Genomic DNA, 19,000 nt, shown 5'->3' with positions numbered 1-19,000 from the left:
GAGTTTGGCGGGCCGGGGGGGATGACATGTGCGAAGGCAGCCCAACACACGTTGAAACAATCAGCCGTTATTGTGAATGCGGGCTGTAATGTCAGCACGAATGGCTCGCGCTAAATTGCCGAGACGTCCCTCGAATATACCACGAAACATGCGTACTCTGGCTCTTTAAATATGTTTTTTTTATATCGGAGAAATGGGGAAGCAACAGGTGCGAGTTGATGGTAAATATTGTCAAATAATGGGAAATTTATGTTATAAATGTTGAGTATGTTGGTGGGTTTTTAGGAGTAAAATAATTGGTGTGGATATTAGTTTGATTGATTGATTTGAAATTAAAGTATTTTGAAGACTATAAGGCGCACTTAAAAGTCTTAAATTTTCTCCAAAATAGACGGCGAATTATAATCCAGTGTGCTCTATATATGGAAAAAAATTTAAATGTGTTATACATTGAAGGGTGCGCCTTTAAATGTGGTGCGCCTTATTGTCGTGAAAATACGGTAAATGTTAAATGATATGTTTTAATATGTAATGGTCAAATTAGCCATTGAAAATTTGACGAATTTCAACTATCATCATTGGGAAGTATGAACGTTACATTGGGCAGAAATTAATTTGGCTCGCTTATCCTCAGGTGGGTTGCGGGGGTGCTGGAGTTCATCCCATTTAAACCTGCAGTTATGGGCAGTAGGACTTAAAGATATTTGGATAATATTTACATATAAATACACAAATTTGGAGTGTCCAATCGAACTACAATGCTAATTCTTACTAAGTGCGAAGAAAGTGGAGTACCCGTAATAAAACAACAAAGGCACGGGTGATAATGCAAATCCCACACAGGAAGGCTGTAGCCTGGGATTCAAGCCTTGATCTCAAAACTTATGTGCCAACCACTTTTTTTACCGTGCGTTCTTGGACGGAAATTGGCCTGGAAAACTTTGGAAAATTGGACTGAAATGGAAATCTCAAGTCTTTGCTGTGCCGTGGAAAGTTACCAAAACCTAACTTTGAATACTAGTTGGAGATATGCAAGATATAGTATGACACATATCTGAAACTGGACGATTTGGGCTAAAATAGGGGACACTTTGACAAACATTGACTCGGGAATCGTGCCCAATCGGAAGCAAGGTATTCCCAACATATGGAAGAGCTTTAAAGTGTGACGTGGATCTTTCCAGGCTGATTTCTTCGCTCTTTTGATTTATTGAATGCAAAGCCAATGTGGAAAATTAAGAAAGGACTTCCAGTTCCTCTTATTTTATAACACTCTCATGGTTTAGATAACATCAACACCAATACACGCCTTCTAAATTTAGCTCATCTTTTATAGACAAAGATTGGAAAAGTATAGAAAGCAAGTTTAAACATGAATATTTTTTATGGCAATTTGCGGTTTGGTGGCATCTGGTGGGATCTTAAGGCATTGCGGAAATCAGCCCAAAAAAAATGCAAATAAGTGAGTTTTTATGGGAAAAAAAATCTATGGAAAAAATATGACTGAATTTTTGGGGTGAAAAATGGCTATATTTTGAATAAAAATAAACTAGTTTTCCTCATTATTAAAGAGTATTTTATTTTATATTATTCATTTAATAAAAATTATAATTATTGGCTTTTGTGCGGGTTACTAAAGAGTTTTTTCTGCAAAAAAATGGCTATATTTTGAATAAAAAATGAACTAGTTTACCCCATTATTAAATGAATTTTTCACTGGTGAAGAGTATTTTTTTCATCTTATTTACGTAATAAAAATTATAATAATTGGCCATTTTGCGGGTAATTAAAGAGTTTTTTTCTGTAAAAAATGACTATATTTTCAATAAAAATAAATTAGTTTACCTCATTATCAAAGGAATTTTTCCCTGGTAAAAGAAGACTATTTTTTTCATCTCATCCAGTCAATAAAAATTAAAATAATTATCCATTTTGCGTTTTACTCGAGAAAAAGGGAGTGTCCAATCCTAATCAGTCGCTCCCTATGACGAATGATAAAGAATAAAAGCTCCTTTTTCTGTTATTACAAGGGAATGTACTTATGCAATTTGTGGTTTACCAAAGAAACAAGATGTATTTATCATTCCTTATACCTTATGAATTATGAATTGTGCAAAACATTACCTTTTATAGGTTCTTGTTGCAATATTTTGGCTGACATTTTCTTCTTTTAAGGCACCTCAGTAGTGTTTTAGAGGGAAAGAGCCATCTCCTTTTGCTTGCTGCTCTCCTAGACAAAAAGGGGGAGGGCAAGAGAGAGAGAAAAAGAGAGAGAGAAAGAGAGAGAGAGACTCTGACTCTTTTGGCTTCAGGCCAAGTCGTGGAACAAGTGCGCCTCCCTTCCCCGGCTGCTGTTAAGCGTATTCATAGTTCGGGGTTTGGGCTGTTTTTAAAAAGCCAAGGCAGCTCCCAAGTCCATCAGTCTGCTCGGAGAGCTCAGCTGGAGAAAGTAGTACTAGTCAACAATTCAAAAGAAGCCCTTTTTTTTTTACCCGCTGTATGCCGTTCTGATTTTGCTGTGCTGACTTCCTCGGACTTGCTTTGTTTTCTTTCTATCTCTCTCACTCTTTTCATGCAAAGACTTTTTAATTTTTTTTATGCATTCTTTTGCAAAGGACCATCATTTTAAACTTTTTCCAGCTTTGTAATTAACCTGCTTTTTTAAATTTTTTTGCATTAGATAGCAACACGACTTGGATAAAGACTCTTGGCTTTAGCTTTTAAGACTGGGATTATCTGATTGAGGCATTGTGCTTCATTAGAGCCGTCCACTTTTCCCCCCCTCTTCCTCCTCCTCTACCTCCTCCTCCCTCCCTCCTTCTCCCTCCACCTTTTTTTAACTATAACTAGACGAAACAACGACAATGTTGGGGACTTTGTTATGCTTCTTACTCGCCCTTCTTTGGGGACTCCGTGGCGGCGGTTGTTGGGGTTCGTACGTTCCGTGCGAGCCGTGTGACGACAAGGCCATGTCCATGTGTCCGCCCATCCCCAGCGGCTGCCAGCTGGTCAAGGAACCAGGTTGTGGTTGCTGTCTGACGTGCGCCCTAAGCGAGGGACAACCGTGTGGCGTCTACACGGGGACGTGCGCTCAGGGTCTGCGATGCCTGCCCCGCAGTGGCGAGGAGAAGCCCCTACACGCCCTACTTCATGGTCGTGGGGCGTGTAGCAATGAGAAGGGATACAAACCGGCACATCCGCCAATAGGTAAGGAAGCGTGAGGATGGGGATGAGGATGAGGATGATGGTCATGATGAGAATGATGATGATGATGTCTTCTTCAATGCATATGGCGTGTGAACCATGGGGGGTCTGTTAAAGCTGGTTGAATCCTTATGTCCTGTTTCAAGAAATTAGAATGTTGGCAAAATATATGAAAATATGAAAAATATACATATAAATATGTATATATATATTTTCAATTGGCTGTTTTAGGGGCTGGGAAGCTTTTTTTGAAAGAGATATTCACATTTTTTAATGTTATTTTTTTGAGAGCTATTCTCAGAATTTAAAAGTTAAAATAGATGACATTTTGCAGTTATTTTATTACATTTAAAGTACAAAAAGTATTTTTGACAACATTGTTAAGCTGTTGCTAATTAATGAATATCAATGAGTTCAATGTGAAATCAATGTGACGCTCCTATTGGTGCGTTCGGGATTCTCACCAATGGTTTCCATATTTTAGCTAAGAGCCATATGTGGCTCCCGAGCCATAGATTCCCTACCCCTGGTCTCTATCTGATCCATGTAAAGTTCATTGAACCATTCGGTTCTGACTCAAGTCCAATGGACCAAAAATTATAATGTTGCCAAAAAATACCAACTTTTTTTTATTATCCATATGGCTCTCGAGCCTCATATGGCTTCCTACCAATACAAATGCAGCTCTTTGCCTATTATTATGTTTTGTAAGTGCGGTGACTTGTTTTTCTCATTTTTATTCTTTCTTAAAATACGCTTTAATTCATCAGCGCCCATTAAAAGCAACAAAATGATAATATTTTTTAAATTATTTGGCAAATTTAATGTTTTTTTATGCTGCTTCTGACGAAAGAAGTAGCTATTTGACTCTTATAGTTATTTTTTTTTTAATCCAAGCATTGAGGTCGTGATCCATACCATAAAAACCATCCAGTTAAAGGGGTTGTACATAGCCCGCTTATTGTAATGTTTCCCCCCAATCCAACCTGTCTAACTGACCCACAAGCATTTAAGCAATGTGATCCTCTACCAAGACCCCAGATGGTCGTCCAATCTCCAAAACTAAGTAGCAGGAATTGCGTTGTAATGGAGTCAGTCAGAAGATATAAAGTGTATTCATTGGCCTTTTTCCAGCGGGAATATTTATCCAATTTTATCAGTACGCCAGATGGTTGCCTGCTCAAAAAAGTTCCAAACTTGACTATTAAAAAGGGCCAAATTCATCCTAAAACTTTGCTAAATACACAAATTCATCCTCTAACCTTCATTTTGTATGTAATAGTACTTTTTAATAGAGTTAATTGTAAGAATTGAATGAATTTTTTTACCCTAAATTTTTAGTTGTAATATCGGTATGGTTATTAATGAGAAACAGACGTAATGGGAGGGGTTAATTAACAATTTCCATGATGCATCCCTATTTGATAATCTAGCCAGCGCCCAGATGGTCGGCCAATCAGGAAAAAAAAGTAGCATTGCTCCCTGACAGGCCATTAGTTTGACAGATGGCCGTCTATGAGGTGCCACCTGATTAACTTAGCGCCTTAATTTGATTTGAAACAGGCTCGCCGCAGGTCGGGAATCTCAACGTGGGTTGGACGCCATTCTCGTGCCAGCACTTTATGGATTCTTTACTTTAGGAACAACGCAAACATTTAGAATAGGCGGGTTTAACGGCGTTCGTTAATCTGCCGGCCGTCAAAGTCAAACAAGACAGGCCGGGCTGTTTGATTGACAGCTGTTGGGGTATCCGAGTTTGTTAACTTATCCCTGGTAGTCATTTCTATGCATGGATTTTATTGGTTCTTCTCATAGCCACAATTTTTTTACTGCGTTAGAAAGTCAGCTGACTAAACTTGTTGTCGACATATTCACCCTTCAATCTTCATCTTCTACTGTTCAGGTGTCAAAGTGGCGGTCCGTGGGCCAAATTTGGCCCGGCGCATCATTTTGTGCGGCCAGGGAAAGTAAATGAACTTTCTGTTTTAGGATCAAATTTAAATGAAGAGTATAGATGTATATTATATTTTCTGATTTTAACACTTTTAATCAATAATTGTCAGTTTTAATCAATTTTCGGTGTTTTTAGTTCAAAAATCATTTTGTAAAATCTAAAAATATATTTAAAAAATGCTAAAATAAACATTATTTTAGATCTATAAAATAACTGAATATTCAGGGCTTTTAATCCAGTTCATTTAATCCATTTATAAACAAAAAAATCTAGATATTATATCTGAAATGATCCGGCCTTGTCTATTGTGCTGATCTGGAATCTAAAGCAATGTAGCGCCACCATCTGTAGGAATCTGTCATTAAAGTGTTGCACATACCTCAATTTCATAGCCAAGCTGGGGAAGACCTCCTACCACAAATACCTGAATATAAAAAAATAAATAAACACAATCATTATCTTGAATAAATAGTCGTATCTTCTGGCAAATAATGATTTCTTAGCCACCTTTTTTTCTTAGCGTCACTCCCAGATTTCCTGCTCTCGTCTTCCATGACACTCCCTTTTCGCCATAGCTTTTATTGTGATGACATAAAAGCCGTTCTGAAGAGAAAAAAAAGGAAAATAAACGGCAAGCCAGCTGGGAACGCTTTTCATCACATTTTGAGTCAGGTCTAAGTGCATTAAAAAGGCAGAGCTATATACCCTTAGAGTCAGATTACCTCTAAATCGGTAGACGCGGCGACCGAGACCGAGACAGACGGGAGGGAACAACAGAGAACACCACAGACAAGAGAGGCAGACAAAAGGCGGAGAGGCAAGTTGAGCCCCCCTGGCTTTTAAATCATGTCAAGGCATTTCTCAAGACTTGCAACAGGGTTCGAGTACTCGGGAAGCTTTAGCCGTTTGTCAACAAGTAGATAAAGTTGTTGTGGGTAACCCATCGCAAACTTTTTGGGGGATTTATTGATTCTGGACTCGTTTTGGGTCATCAATCGAAAGAATTTAGTTGAATTATTTTAATGCGAAGTTTCATTTTTTTACTCTTTCTCAACATAGTGCGTATTCATTTTCAAAACAGCTAGCTAACCAAAACCCTTGGGTATTTAGACAAAAAATTCCTGACGAAAAAATATTAGACTCTGTTCTTTTGCAAGAAAAATATTTAATTTACCGGTTATACCATTTTCTGTTCTTTATTGATCAGTACGGATGTTGGTATTGTGATTAACAAACTGGGATGAGAGTAAAACTAAATTTGTGCATCACTGCCATCTACTGGTTCTTATGCAGCAGTAGAATTGTTTGCAAGTTTAATTCTTTTTTTAAAAAGTAACATTAGACAGCCCTCTGCACAAAAGTATGTTATTAAAGAGCAAGTAGTAGCAAAAAAATAGTATCCAAGAGTAGTAGCAAAAAAATTGTGAATGAGACATTTTTAACTGTCAACAAAAAGTTCGAAGAGACCAAAATTAAGCAAGTCAATAACAAAAATATGAATTTTGTGAGAAGCTATTAGGGCGAGTCCTCACCAAATCATCAATTTAGCTAATTTATTATAGCTATGTGTCAATTATAGATTTTTTTGTTACACTAATCGCACAAAATCTCCCTTAAACACGAAAAATGCTACAAAAATCGCCAAAATAGCAAAAACTTCTGCCTCATCCTTTCCACTTCTCTTGCCACTACACAGTTACGATATACAAACAAACTTCCAATTCCGAACTATTTCATCCCAACAAACCCCGCCCCCAACTCCTCCCACCTACCAAACCTTCAAATTGACATCTTCACAACAAACCAAACCCTAGCGAAGAGCTACAATCCGTCTCACCTTGAGCCAACGCTATGCAATCTTAGCATGCTCCTGCAGATCCCTTTTGCAGCTCGCAGGTACTAGAGTTACTTCCAAAGGTCTCCGGGTTCAAATCCGACGGCGTGGCTCGCCTAACCAAAAAAAAAAAAAAAAAGTGTACAAGTCATGGAAAATGTCATAGGCAAGCCATATACATACACTTTTGACAGCGATATTATATATTAAGTTACATTGTCATCACAGTGATATACAACACCCCCCGGAGCTGTCACTGCTTAACAAATAGTCTCCTGGACACGCAAGACTTGTCAGCAAACATTAGCGCAATTTTAAATCGTATATTGTCGCCCTTGTTTGCATTTTATGATGCGATTCTATTGAAGGGTATTGAAGTACTTTGTTTTGACATGTTGTGCCTTTTTAAGCCGACATTTGAAGGTCGGACAAAGCCGTTTAGTTGAATTTACAATTTGTGATAGTGAAGAGAATGGCTAAAGTATACTTGAAAAATACTAAAATATCCAGTGAGATGTTTTGGTATTAGTCCAAGTTATTATTAGAGCGGAGGAGTCGTTTCTGGCCCTTCAACGTGGCTAATAAATCAAACATTTTTGCAAGTGGGAGTACTTTGGGAAAACACAAGTATATTTAGGCATCCTGGACATGACCTTTGACCTTTGAAGTTTAAGTTCCAAAGATGCATTTCAAAAAAAAAAAAATTGTACTTTAGTTGTTATTCCTAAATGTTGGAAAACGTTAGCACTAATCACAGTTTAAGATTGCAACAAAATATCGTGGACATTTGTATTATCTAATTAGTGCATTTTGCTGTTTAATATACCCCCCCCCCCATTTACTATACCCGGGTATATTAAAGGGCAGGGGTATATTAAATGGCGCACAAACGGGTGGCTCAAAAGAGCAAAAATCATTTAATATACCTGGGTACATTAAACAGCAGGGGTATATTAAATGGCACACAATTGGGTGGCTCAAAAGAGCAAAAATCATTTAATATACCCAAGTTTTTAAAAGGCAGGGGTATATTAAATGGCGCACAAACAGGTGACTCAAAAGAGCAAAAATCATTTAATATACCCGGGTATACTAAATGACAAAATACGGTAAATTTTACGCTAATTTGGGAAAATTTCACAAGTCAGACTAATGAATTCCGACAAAAAACTGCAAAAATAAACCCTTAACCTGGATTACATTTCCTTTCTGATAGTCTCCCCCAAGAATTTACACAGAAATTCTATCAACGTGAGTATTAATGAAAGCTTTTGTGTCTCATAGTTATTAAAAAAGCCCCAATATGGCAAGGAAAATGTCGTGAACACGTGGCGTGGTGTCTTTACGCTATCTTGTAATATCAGATTGCCTGGTTGCACCCAGTAATTGGCCCTGTGGTAACGGCTAACCCGAAAAGAGGTTTTGTCCGTCAATGTAAGTCATTAGGAGCCCAAAGTTAGATGTGGGATGAGACCTCAGACCAAAATTTGGAAGCTTCTCCAGCAGAAGGGCAATTCACATTCCTCCGATAATGGCCTTTTGACATTACTAAATACAACATGGACATGGAACATTTATTTGCAGCTGCACAAAGCTTCAAAATGTTTGTTCTGCGCAGTACTTTTTCCGACGTGGAAATAATACTTCTCTCCTTTGCGTGTTTTGAATTTAGTGATTTTCAAGCATCTGTTCTTGTTCGGATTTCTAACATGTCCTGTCAGAAAAGCTTTTGATTGCCATAAACATTTATTTTCCACTTCCTGAATCTAACGGACATGAATTGAACTGAACAACAGGAATTTTAATCAGTAGAAGGATACTTTTTACCTTTTTTTTAATGGGTTAGGGTTTTTTTTTTCTTCTCAATGACTTACCGTATTTTCACGACTATAAGGCACACTTAAAAGTCTTACATTTTCTCCAAAATAGGCAGTGCGCCTTATAATCCAGTGCGCCTTATATATGGAAAAACAGAAAACCAAAAACGAAAAACCACCACTGTCGGATATTAAAAAAAACACAAACACCTGAACTGAAACATTACTGTTAAATATGCAGATGCCATCTTAGTTTACAAAATCTTCCATCATATAGCTCCACCCCCACTGCAAGATTTTATACAAAAAAAAATCCAAAACATCAACAATGGCTGGCTCTAGAGGGGACTGTAAAGTAGTGAGTGCTTCATACCTGGAAGTCAATAGCAATTACCGTATTTTAACCACTATAAGGCGCACTTTAAAGTCTTACATTTTCTCCAAAATAGACAGTGCGCCTTATAATACAGTGCGCCTTATATATGGAAAAAATGTCATTCATTGAGGGTGCGCCTTATAGTCGTGAAAATACGGTACTTGGAAAACTCGGTTTGCTACTCCAGTTTTTCTAAAGGTTTACTACACTCCAAATATTAAGTAGGCAGTCAGTAACTGGAAGATAGTTTTCCTTAAGTCCCGCCTTCCACGACACGGGCCCCGGGGCTCATTTATCCCTGTAATTATCGCATCCAAGCCACAGTAGAGATTAAACGGCAGCCTTCGGCGTTGGCTTGGATCTTGAAAAAAAAAAAAACCTTGCCGTTTCAGACTGAAAGCCGCTTTTCCCGACGCTATCAAAGGCCGGACATAACACGTTGTAATTTCTGGGGTTTCCTCTGTAAGGTGTGAACATTTCTATTTGGTGACCGTCTCAAAAGAATTTCGAGTTTTCCTGCCAAGAGAGAAAAATTCAAAAAGGGACGCCAAGACGATTGGCGGCGGTCAGAAATGTGGGTTATTTATGAAGCGTAATTATGTGCAGATGTTAATTTTTTAAAACAGAGGAGTATCCATTGCACGCTATTTTAGCTACCGGTATCCTCGAGCAATGTAAAGTAGGTAGTTTGGATTTTTGAGTTGTAGTAATTGGTCGGAGAAGCACATGACTCTGCTTACTTGGCTTCTTTCCAATTCTTGGCTGCGAATCAGGAGCTACAGGTGTCAAAGTGCCGGCTCTGGGGCCAAATCTGGTCCGCCGCATCATTTTTGTGGGCCGGGAAAGTCAATCATGAGTGCTGACTTTCTGTTTTAGGATCAAATTAAAATGAAGAGTATAGATGTATATTAAATTTCCTGATTTTCCCCTTTTTAAATCAATAATTGTCATTTTTTAATCATTTTTTTCAGTGTTTTTAGTTCAAAAATCATTTTGTAAAATCTAAAAATATATTTAAAAAATGCTAAAATGAACATTTTTTTAGATCTATAAAAAAATTGAATATTCAGGGCTTATTTTAATCCATTTATAAACAAAAAAATCTAAATATGATATCTAAAATTGTCCGGCCCAAGAACCAACCTGAGTCTGATAACCTTGCCCCTTTTTAAAAAATAAAACGAGGAGAAACTATCATTCAGGGATGGCACTCACCTAAAAAGATTTATCCGAAAAAAAACGTAGTTTGATGTAAACACTAGCACCCAATTCAAAACAGTTTTAAATAATCTTAATAGCAATTTTAATACACATCCCCACCAAACATTAGCTCACATATCCCTTCTACATTAAAAGTATTCTCCAAAAACACAAAGCCAATACATGTTTCCAACAGCCCATTGGGGGCGGGTGCATGGTGTCCATGGGAATGTTTGTTTGACATATTTATATTTAGCAACTAATGGCTGTGTAGTCTGGGAGGGAGACACAAGGACACATCCAAATACAAACCCAAGGCCTGCCAAGTCATGAGTTGCGAGATTAATTTCAAAGAGATGGCTGTGCACAAGCCAAAGACCCAATTCCGGTAATCACCTTGCCCCCCTGCCCGCCCCCCGCCAAAGACTCCAGACACTCAAGCTGTGTCAGGCTCTTTGAACATCACTTCCTGGTCCGTCCCCGTCCAAGTTAATGTCGCAAATTTGAGCGTTTTCCCGCAAAAAAACGGTATTTTGTCCACCCCGGGTTGTCCATACTTGGCCAACATTCCTCTTTGGTTCATTGCGTCTGGCCCTTTGCGCCACAGCGGGTTTCCTTGTCAGATAAATATAAACCGGGGTCATTCTCTGGCACCGGTGCTTTAGCTAGTCTAGGTCAGACTGGAAAAGTCCCCACAATAACCCAACTTGCGGTACAACTAAGCCAAAGAGGGGGGTGAGGGCTTCTTTTTGTAGCCGCAAAGTACTTCTAGTTGGGCCTTGGCTTATGCAATCTGAGCTTTAAAAATCCGGGGAAGGGTAGGCTTAAGGGTTAAGGACATGTATTCTCCCAAATATTAATAGAGTGGTTTTTAAATGGGTCCTAACTTGTGAGAATTTGTGGAATTTTGAATTCATACAGGTAACAATAGGGCCATTTTTATTGTGGGTATTGTTAGCGTGCCAAAGTACTGCGTTGGATATTTTGCTTGCTTATGTCATGGCACGCGGGTGGAAATATTTGTCGGGCGTGTGGGAGTTTGACACCTCTATAAACTACTATGCGTTATAAGGGACATATGGTTGAATGAAGAATATGCTTGTTGGAAGTGTCAGTGGCGGAAAGCCACGTTGTCGCCGATTATCGTTTACGTGGTGAAGTATGGATGCAAAAAAATGATTTTTAATTAATTAATTTTGCTGCAACTGGGTTTAAAAAAAACAAGAAATAAGTAACCCTGTAGTAGAAGATGTAATTTGGGAGGAAATTTATTTTACTTTATTTTGAAACAAGAACAAACGTATATTAAGGTAACAATAGTAAAATGGACAATAAAATTTTTTGCTGTTTAATATACCTCCCATTTAATATACTCGGGTATATTAAATGGCAAGGGTATATTAGATGGTGCACAACTGCGAGGCTCAAAAAAGCAACAATTGTTTAATATACACGGGTATATTAAACAGCAAAATACGGTAATTGGTTGGCCACCGATTCAAGGCCAGCTGGGATAGGCTCCAGCACCCTTCAAGTCTGGTGAGAATAAGCTGTACAGAAAAATGACTGAATAAAAACAATTAATTAACTCTTATTTGTAGATGGCTCAACCAAACGATGTAAAAAAAAGTCTGACTTATAGTCCGGAGAATAAAGTCTAATTTTGAGGCAAAATATAACAAAACTCCTTTTCAATTTGGAGAATAAAGCCAGTTGATGTTTCTTTTCAGCGAAACTTTCAGGTGACGGACACATGATGATCTGTTTGAACAGATGTTTATCTTGAATTTAGACAACGGGTGTGTTTGACAGCAGATTTCGCGGAGAAATGTTTATTTAGGATCTCTTGTGTGTCAGCTGTGCTTCATCGGGTGTTGACTGAGCGTGTGACACTCGGCAAACACCCGAAAAAAAAACATCTGCCCTTCCATTTGTCTCCAAAGAACCCTTTTCAATGTTTTTTAGTAAGCAATTTGCTCATATAATGAAGTCAATCCTTTACTGGACTTAAATGAACGGTGTTCTTTTTGGTTCTGGTTTTAGACCGCGAGTCCCGAGAACACGAAGACCCCTTGGCCACGGAAATGACGGAGGAGCTACAGCCGGCTAAAGTTCCGCTCCTGACAAAAGACATTGTCAACAGTAAAAAAGTCCACGCCATGCGTAAGGAGATGAAGAGAAAGCTGGGAAAGCAACGTTCTATGGGATCCCCCATGGATTACTCCCCGTTGTCCGTGGACAAACACGAACCGGAATTTGTGAGTATCAGCCCCAAGTATCCAAAAGTATTCATTTTGTAGAAAATATAGCAATGATCCGTCTCTTCTTCTTACTGGAAAAGGGGCCCTGCCGCAGAAAACTGGACGGCATCATTCAGGGAATGAAAGATACTTCTCGAGTGATGGCGCTGTCTTTGTATCTTCCCAACTGTGACAGAAAAGGATTCTTCAAGCGCAAACAGGTGACTTTTCTTCTTTTAAATTGCCGCTAATGATGTTCCAAGGCTCGGATTCGAAGCGTACTTCTCAAATAGTGGTTGGCATTGGCGTTAATCCGATCCAAATTCCGTTGTAGAGAACTTTTCCATCTTATAATACAGGTTTCAAATCATAACCCTTCGTTTTTGGGTGTGTTTTCCTATGGGACGGCGCCTACTTTAGTTTCCATTTAAGCGTACAAATATGTACTTCAGATCCTTTTCCCCTTTAGTCTGTTAAAAGTTGACGAATATACTCAAAAGGTTGGATTAGAGTTGTCCAGTTGTTGCTATTCATACTCCAAAAAGTAGTTTTCTTCATCAAGCAACTACATTATTTTGTGGGATAATTGGAAATACCGTATTTTCACTAATACAAGGCGCACTGTACTATAAGGCGCACCCTCAATGAATACACATTTTAATTATTTTCCATATATAAAGCACACTGGATTATAAGTCGCCCTGTCTATTTTGTAGAAAATTTAAGACTTTTAAGTGTGCCTTATAGTCGTGAAAATACCAAATAATGCCAGAATGCAACTTACCTGTAAATATCACCCAAAAAATCTCTGGGTTTGACTCAAATCCAATCTGTTTTTCAACAGTGCAAGCCTTCCCGTGGCCGCAAACGAGGAATCTGTTGGTGTGTGGACAAGTACGGCGTTCAACTCCCCGGGACAGATTACAGCGGTGGAGACATTCAATGTAAAGACCTGGAGAGCACCAATAACAACAATGAGTAAAAGTTCCAAACAAAAAAAAAAACAGGACCACAATCAAAGCCACCCGCCCCCCATCAAATCCAAACTTCTACAAGACCCCACCACCCATAATTCCTCTTTCATGCACCCCTCTCACCTCAAGAATGATTAACCCTCCTGTTATGTTCGATTCTCAGGAAGGGCAACGATGTTCCCGGGTTAATTTTGACCCGGGTGCGAGTGAAATTACCCCCAAAGTGTGAGCAAATGGAAATAAAAATGTCGAATTTAGCACACATTTTAAGTCAAGCGGAAGGAAGACGCTTCATAGCGAAATAACCTAACATGGGTCCATTTGACCTGCATCGTAACAGGAGGGTTGAGATTTGTTTTGAAAGAAACTATTTGCAAAAGGAATAGAACACCTGTACATTATTATTATTTTTTTTTGTCTGTTGTTGACCAAGCACTCGTCTCCAAGCAAGATTTAGGCTGGCGTACCGAAATATCACTTGAATGCATTCTTTTTTGGACCAGCCTATTTACAGGCGGTCCTTTAATGAAAAATATAGTATGCGTATATTTTTAATAACTGGGCTTTTCGGTCTACAAAAGGCGGGACAGTGAGGCAGATGTAAATTCGCCAATCAGATCCTTGAACGTAACATAGGGAGGACATTTTTTGCCCTAAAATATAGCAATCGTGTACACAAAATATGGATTTGGGGCTGAGGAATGGAGAAAAAAATATCTTTTTACCACAATTTAGTATTTGGTGAGAACAAATAAGCATTTTAACTCATTCACTGACATTACTGATGAATTCAAGGGTAATCCAAATGTTCCCAGGCAAGAATCAAGTTAGTTATAAGTAAAAAAAAATTAACGGAAGATAAATAAAAGCTGTGAATTTCCCATTGGCTAGCAGGTGGAATTCCCGATATCTGATGTATTTCCGAGTCCGTTTTGAGAGAGTTGAAGGAGAAATTACGGCAAAGAAACATGATCAAATTGATTTTTAATGACTTTTAATGAATTTCAATGACTTTCAATGACTTTCAATGACTTTCAACGACTTTTAATGACTTTTAATGACTTTTAATGACTTTTAATGACTTTTAATGACTTAAATTTATTATTTCAATTGACAAATAAGCTGGGCCGTTTAATAAATCACCCAAAATTATTTCTGACTGGCAGTGAATGAGTTAAGATAATTAAAAAAACTAAATCCAATGCCTTGTCAAGGCACAAATCGATTGGCAAAATCCAAAACATCCAAGTACCGATTATAGGAATTGAAAGTAGAAACAGGGACACGTTGCGCCAGTTTTTTTGGGGGTTTTGTGGTTCTGTCAGAGCACTTATAAAAAAAGATAAGAGCAATCTTCTTGGACTGGTGTAACTTCACATAATAATGTCTGCTTGAACGCGTGTATGTTTACAACGCGATTGCGTGCTTGGCGCTATAACGGAGTGAGCCTATTACGAAAAAGGAATGTCATTTTATTTTCTCTCTCGTTTGATTCTGTTTTTTTTTTTGTCACAAGTACTGCTTGGCGAGCGCTTTGGGTTTCAATTCACATTGAACGCCAATGGTTACGCTAACTAGCGTAAGCGGTTCTTTCGACCATGTACGTAGTTAGCTCGATAAGCCAACTGTGCCTATTTTGAACAGACACTGCCAAGCGGGGGGTGCCGACGTAACTCTTAAAAATGAAAGCAAAACAAAGAAAAATCTTCTTTTGACTTTTTTTTAAGTTGGCAAACATGTCGGCGGCCTCGGGATTCCATTTCGTGAGGTGTGGTTTTCTTTGTGCTCTTTTATTTGCCTTCAGTGAAAAACACGCCCACTTTTTTGAGCCATCTTTATCTCTTACCCTCCTTGCTTTGTACTATAGTCATTGAATGTTTTTTGGATGGTTTAGTTGGACAGAAATAAGAGCGATTTCATTACCCATCAAATCTACACCCCAAGAGCAGAGTTGCTTTCCGTCTGTGAATACGTACCCCCCCCCCCCCCCTTAAACCCCGCCCCCAGTGCCTTCCTTTATGCAATCCGTTTCAAAAAGCCCCTCCCCCCCGAGGGTCGACACTGGACACTGGGGTCGAGGAGTTAAAAACGAGAGGAATCATTCAAAAAAACGCTCCGTCAGTTGTTCCACTTTACATTTTTTTCTTTCCCAAATGATAAGCTAAGATTCATATAAACATGTTTGTTGTTGTGAATGCCAATGTATATTATTGCCAGAAAAGGGGGAGGGGCCTATACATGTTTGTTTTGAAGGGTCAACTCCATCCAGTATGTTAAAAAAAATGGCTTCCATGACGTGTTCAGGCACGTCGGAAATCCCGACACCCGACCCCCATCCACCACTTCAAAAAAAAAAAAAAAAATCACAGCTTGCACTTATTTTAAACACCCACTATTGATCTTGAAGTGGTGGAAAGATGAAGTTAGTGGAAGTAAAAAAAAATATATATATAAAACAAAAAAAAAATACTGTTGTGCTCACCATTTAAAAGCTGTATTTTTTGGGTCCTATTTTCCTTGACAGGGGGTCTTCTAAAACCCAGCCTGGAACTTCCACTATAGAAAAAAAAACAATAAGAAGAGAAATAAGACATGGCAACAGGTGTTCTTTTATAGTTTTTGTTCAGAAATATGACAATTAAATGTGTTTATTTTTGTTTTTTTGGGGTTCAAGAATCAGCGCCATAGTTAAAAGTGATCACCTTGTACAGTGGGGCTTATTCCGGGTTGAGTTATTCCCCTTTTGAGGGGTTCTTGACGATATATCATTAGTTTCAAGTTAGCATGACAGGATGTCCTTCTTTTGGACATTCTGATTGGTTTATTGAACTCACCATTCACATTTTAGTAGTACCGTAACAGCAGTTTTTTGTTTTCCGAATACATAAATGCATTCTGGGTAAAATGACGCAGTTCAATTGGTTTGCATCAATCAATTTGTTGTTCTGAAATGCTTTTTTGTGGCTGGAAAAACAAAAGGGGGGATTTGAACTGGTCAGTATTTGGAATGACAAAGACAAAATAAGAATAAAAATCAAATTATTCAAGTGAATATCACTGTGTAATATTTATTCAACGTGTAATTTATATGTACTCTTGTAACCTTTGTCTTTTTTTGTTATGGCAAAGCATTTATTTAAATAAAGTTATGTATTCATTTACGCACTCTGGGGGATTTTATTCATATTATTATTACCGAATTTTCACGACTATAAGGCACACTTAAAAATCTTAAATTTTCTACAAAATAGACAGGGCGACTTATAATCCAGTGCGCCTTATATATGGAAAATACGGTATTTAGCTTCTACAGTCAAGTTTGAAATAGAATAAGGCTGGAAAATAACAAAATCTGTACCGACACTGATAAATGTAAAAAAAAATATATTGAATAAACGATAGTACTTCAACCAGTAGTGGCCTCCACGCAGAAAAAAAACAAAAAGATCCTAAAAATGTACTGTATTTTCACGACTATAAGGCACACTTAAGTCTTTCATTTTTCTCCAAAATAGACGCCTTATAATCCAGTCCGCCTTATAAATGGAAAAAAATTAAAATGTGCCATTCATACAGTCGTGAAAATACTGTATTTTTTAATAAATAATCTCTGCATGCCAGAGTATTATTGATTTTTAACAAAGTCAATTCACATTTTTTAACAAGGAAATAAAAGCAAAGTCTTGAAGCAAAATGCAATAAAAAAACATGTCTAATTTTGCTAAAAACTAGCCACACAAACAAGACCTTTTTGTAAAAGATATATATACTCTTAAGTCATGAAATACTGATATTTTTACTAAGACACAGGCAGTGATTTCACCTGAAGTTGAGGCCCTCATAAGGCGCCTAATTTGTTGGGCAAATAACGTTAAACAACAATTGCAAGAAGTCCAATAAGCAGCCTGAGATGGTCTTAAAATGCCCAGTTTAAAGTAGCTTTATCCCTGCATTAAGCGGTGGCTAAGCTCCAAGAGTCGAGCTGATAAACCTCTTAGACTTGAGTCTGAGACATCGGGGCTTGCCTACCATCGGGATATCATACGGCGTGCAGGATGTGACTTCATAAAGCCTTTGCCTGGGGGCAAGTCACCTGGTTTTCCACGCCGTGTAGTCAAAAAAGATTGCACAGGAACAAGGAAGTCATTTAAGATGACTTGCAACTTCAAGGGGGGTGCCGTAACCAGATCCCCCAACCCCATTGGAAAGATGGCCGTTTGTAGCCTTGAGGAACCCTGTTACATACATCCATTACTCAAGCAATTACAACTAACAAGCACAAGATTTACAGCGTTTGACAGCATTTTTTTAAAGTCTACAGTTCTTTTTGGCGGCTTGTGGACGCTGTTTTTATCTCAAATAGAAGTAAGGAATGACAGATTATACCAAAAATAAACAAAGGGAAAAAATGGCGCCCGTGATGCACCCTTTTGTCGACTGATAACGAAAAAAAATTTAGCGGAGAAGTGCAAAACTAAACAGATAACTCTTAATAATTTATTTTTCAAGGATCTATACTTTTAAAAAATATCAATATGACATGAAGTAACTATATTCTTATTTATCGATGATTTATTTGTCTGTTTGTTGTATTTATTTGTGGAATATTTATTTACTTAGGTTAGGTTAGAATTTTATTACATCCCATATTCGGGAATTTTTTTTGGTCCCAGTAGTAAGACAGACAAAAGACACAGAAGACATTGTAGAGCTAGTTAAAAAAACTGGAGCCACAATAGAAAGTCCACAAGGTGAGGACCTTCTCTAGACTGAGACTGAGGTTAGTACACAGTCCCTCAGTACTTGGAGGTTTTAAAGATCATCTTCTTGTATAATGACAATAAATATACCAACTATATCATAAAAAACATCTAGTTCTTCCCAATTCACCCTAAGTTAAGTAACAAAACTTACATTTCCGTACTACATTAGTCCCACAGACTCAATATTGGTATCTGATAGATCTGAAAATACAACTTCACGAGTATTTAGTTCATTTTTTTATATTACAGAGTGTCTCTGGTTTGGAGTTTTTAGGAGTAGCCTTAATTATTGACTAAATTATAGAGGTCTGACTTTTTGTGTAAAGATGGTGGCATGGAGTTGATTATTGGTTGTGTCTAAGTGTTGGAAATTGTAGAAGTAGTGGCATTGTTATTCCAAATGTTCTTGTGTAATTTGGAATCTTGATTTGTCAACTTTCATTCTAATTCCATGTCATGTCACCACCTCGTTAGCCAATACACAACTGGCACACGCAGTTAGGAAAACGAAGCACGACTGCCAGTAAACAAAGCAATGTTGTGCGCATTTGACACAGATGTTGTAAACCACTTGTTTGTGAATTTTTAAATTAACAAAGAAAACCAAGTCATCGTTTGGCGTCGATTAACTTACGATC

The 19,000-nt window shown here is 37.9% G+C and overlaps 1 protein-coding gene and 1 long non-coding RNA gene across 2 annotated transcripts; one reads left to right on the top strand and one right to left on the bottom strand.

Moving 5' to 3' along the window:
* Window positions 1-2,375: 2,375 nt before the first annotated feature.
* Window positions 2,376-16,764, top strand: igfbp5b (insulin-like growth factor binding protein 5b). Its single transcript, XM_077727960.1, has 4 exons — window positions 2,376-3,207; window positions 12,429-12,643; window positions 12,727-12,846; window positions 13,470-16,764. Exons 1-4 carry the CDS (start codon window positions 2,865-2,867, stop codon window positions 13,605-13,607), a joined length of 816 nt encoding a protein of 271 aa, XP_077584086.1. The 5' UTR covers window positions 2,376-2,864; the 3' UTR covers window positions 13,608-16,764.
* On the bottom strand, window positions 2,858-13,544 carry LOC144204155 (uncharacterized). Its single transcript, XR_013327836.1, has 5 exons — window positions 13,410-13,544; window positions 6,996-7,108; window positions 5,666-5,761; window positions 5,538-5,582; window positions 2,858-3,340 (listed from the first exon to the last, which is right to left on the bottom strand). It is a non-coding gene; the product is annotated as an uncharacterized LOC144204155 (long non-coding RNA).
* Window positions 16,765-19,000: the final 2,236 nt, after the last annotated feature.

Source organism: Stigmatopora nigra, chromosome 11 (genome assembly GCF_051989575.1).
Source record: "Stigmatopora nigra isolate UIUO_SnigA chromosome 11, RoL_Snig_1.1, whole genome shotgun sequence".
NCBI lineage: Eukaryota > Metazoa > Chordata > Actinopteri > Syngnathiformes > Syngnathidae > Stigmatopora > Stigmatopora nigra.
The sequence above is the reverse complement of the archived record's forward strand: the minus strand, read 5'-3'. Positions and strand labels throughout refer to the sequence as shown.

What these genes read in the sequence shown, in the direction of transcription:
- igfbp5b (XM_077727960.1), top strand. Translation starts at nt 2,865, where the DNA reads ATGTTGGGGACTTTGTTATGCTTCTTACTCGCCCTTCTTTGGGGACTC. An exon ending in ACAAACACGAACCGGAATTT is followed by an intron (nt 12,644 to 12,726) that starts GTGAGTATCAGC and finishes TTACTGGAAAAG; the next exon opens with GGGCCCTGCCGCAGAAAACT. An exon ending in GATTCTTCAAGCGCAAACAG is followed by an intron (nt 12,847 to 13,469) that starts GTGACTTTTCTT and finishes GTTTTTCAACAG; the next exon opens with TGCAAGCCTTCCCGTGGCCG.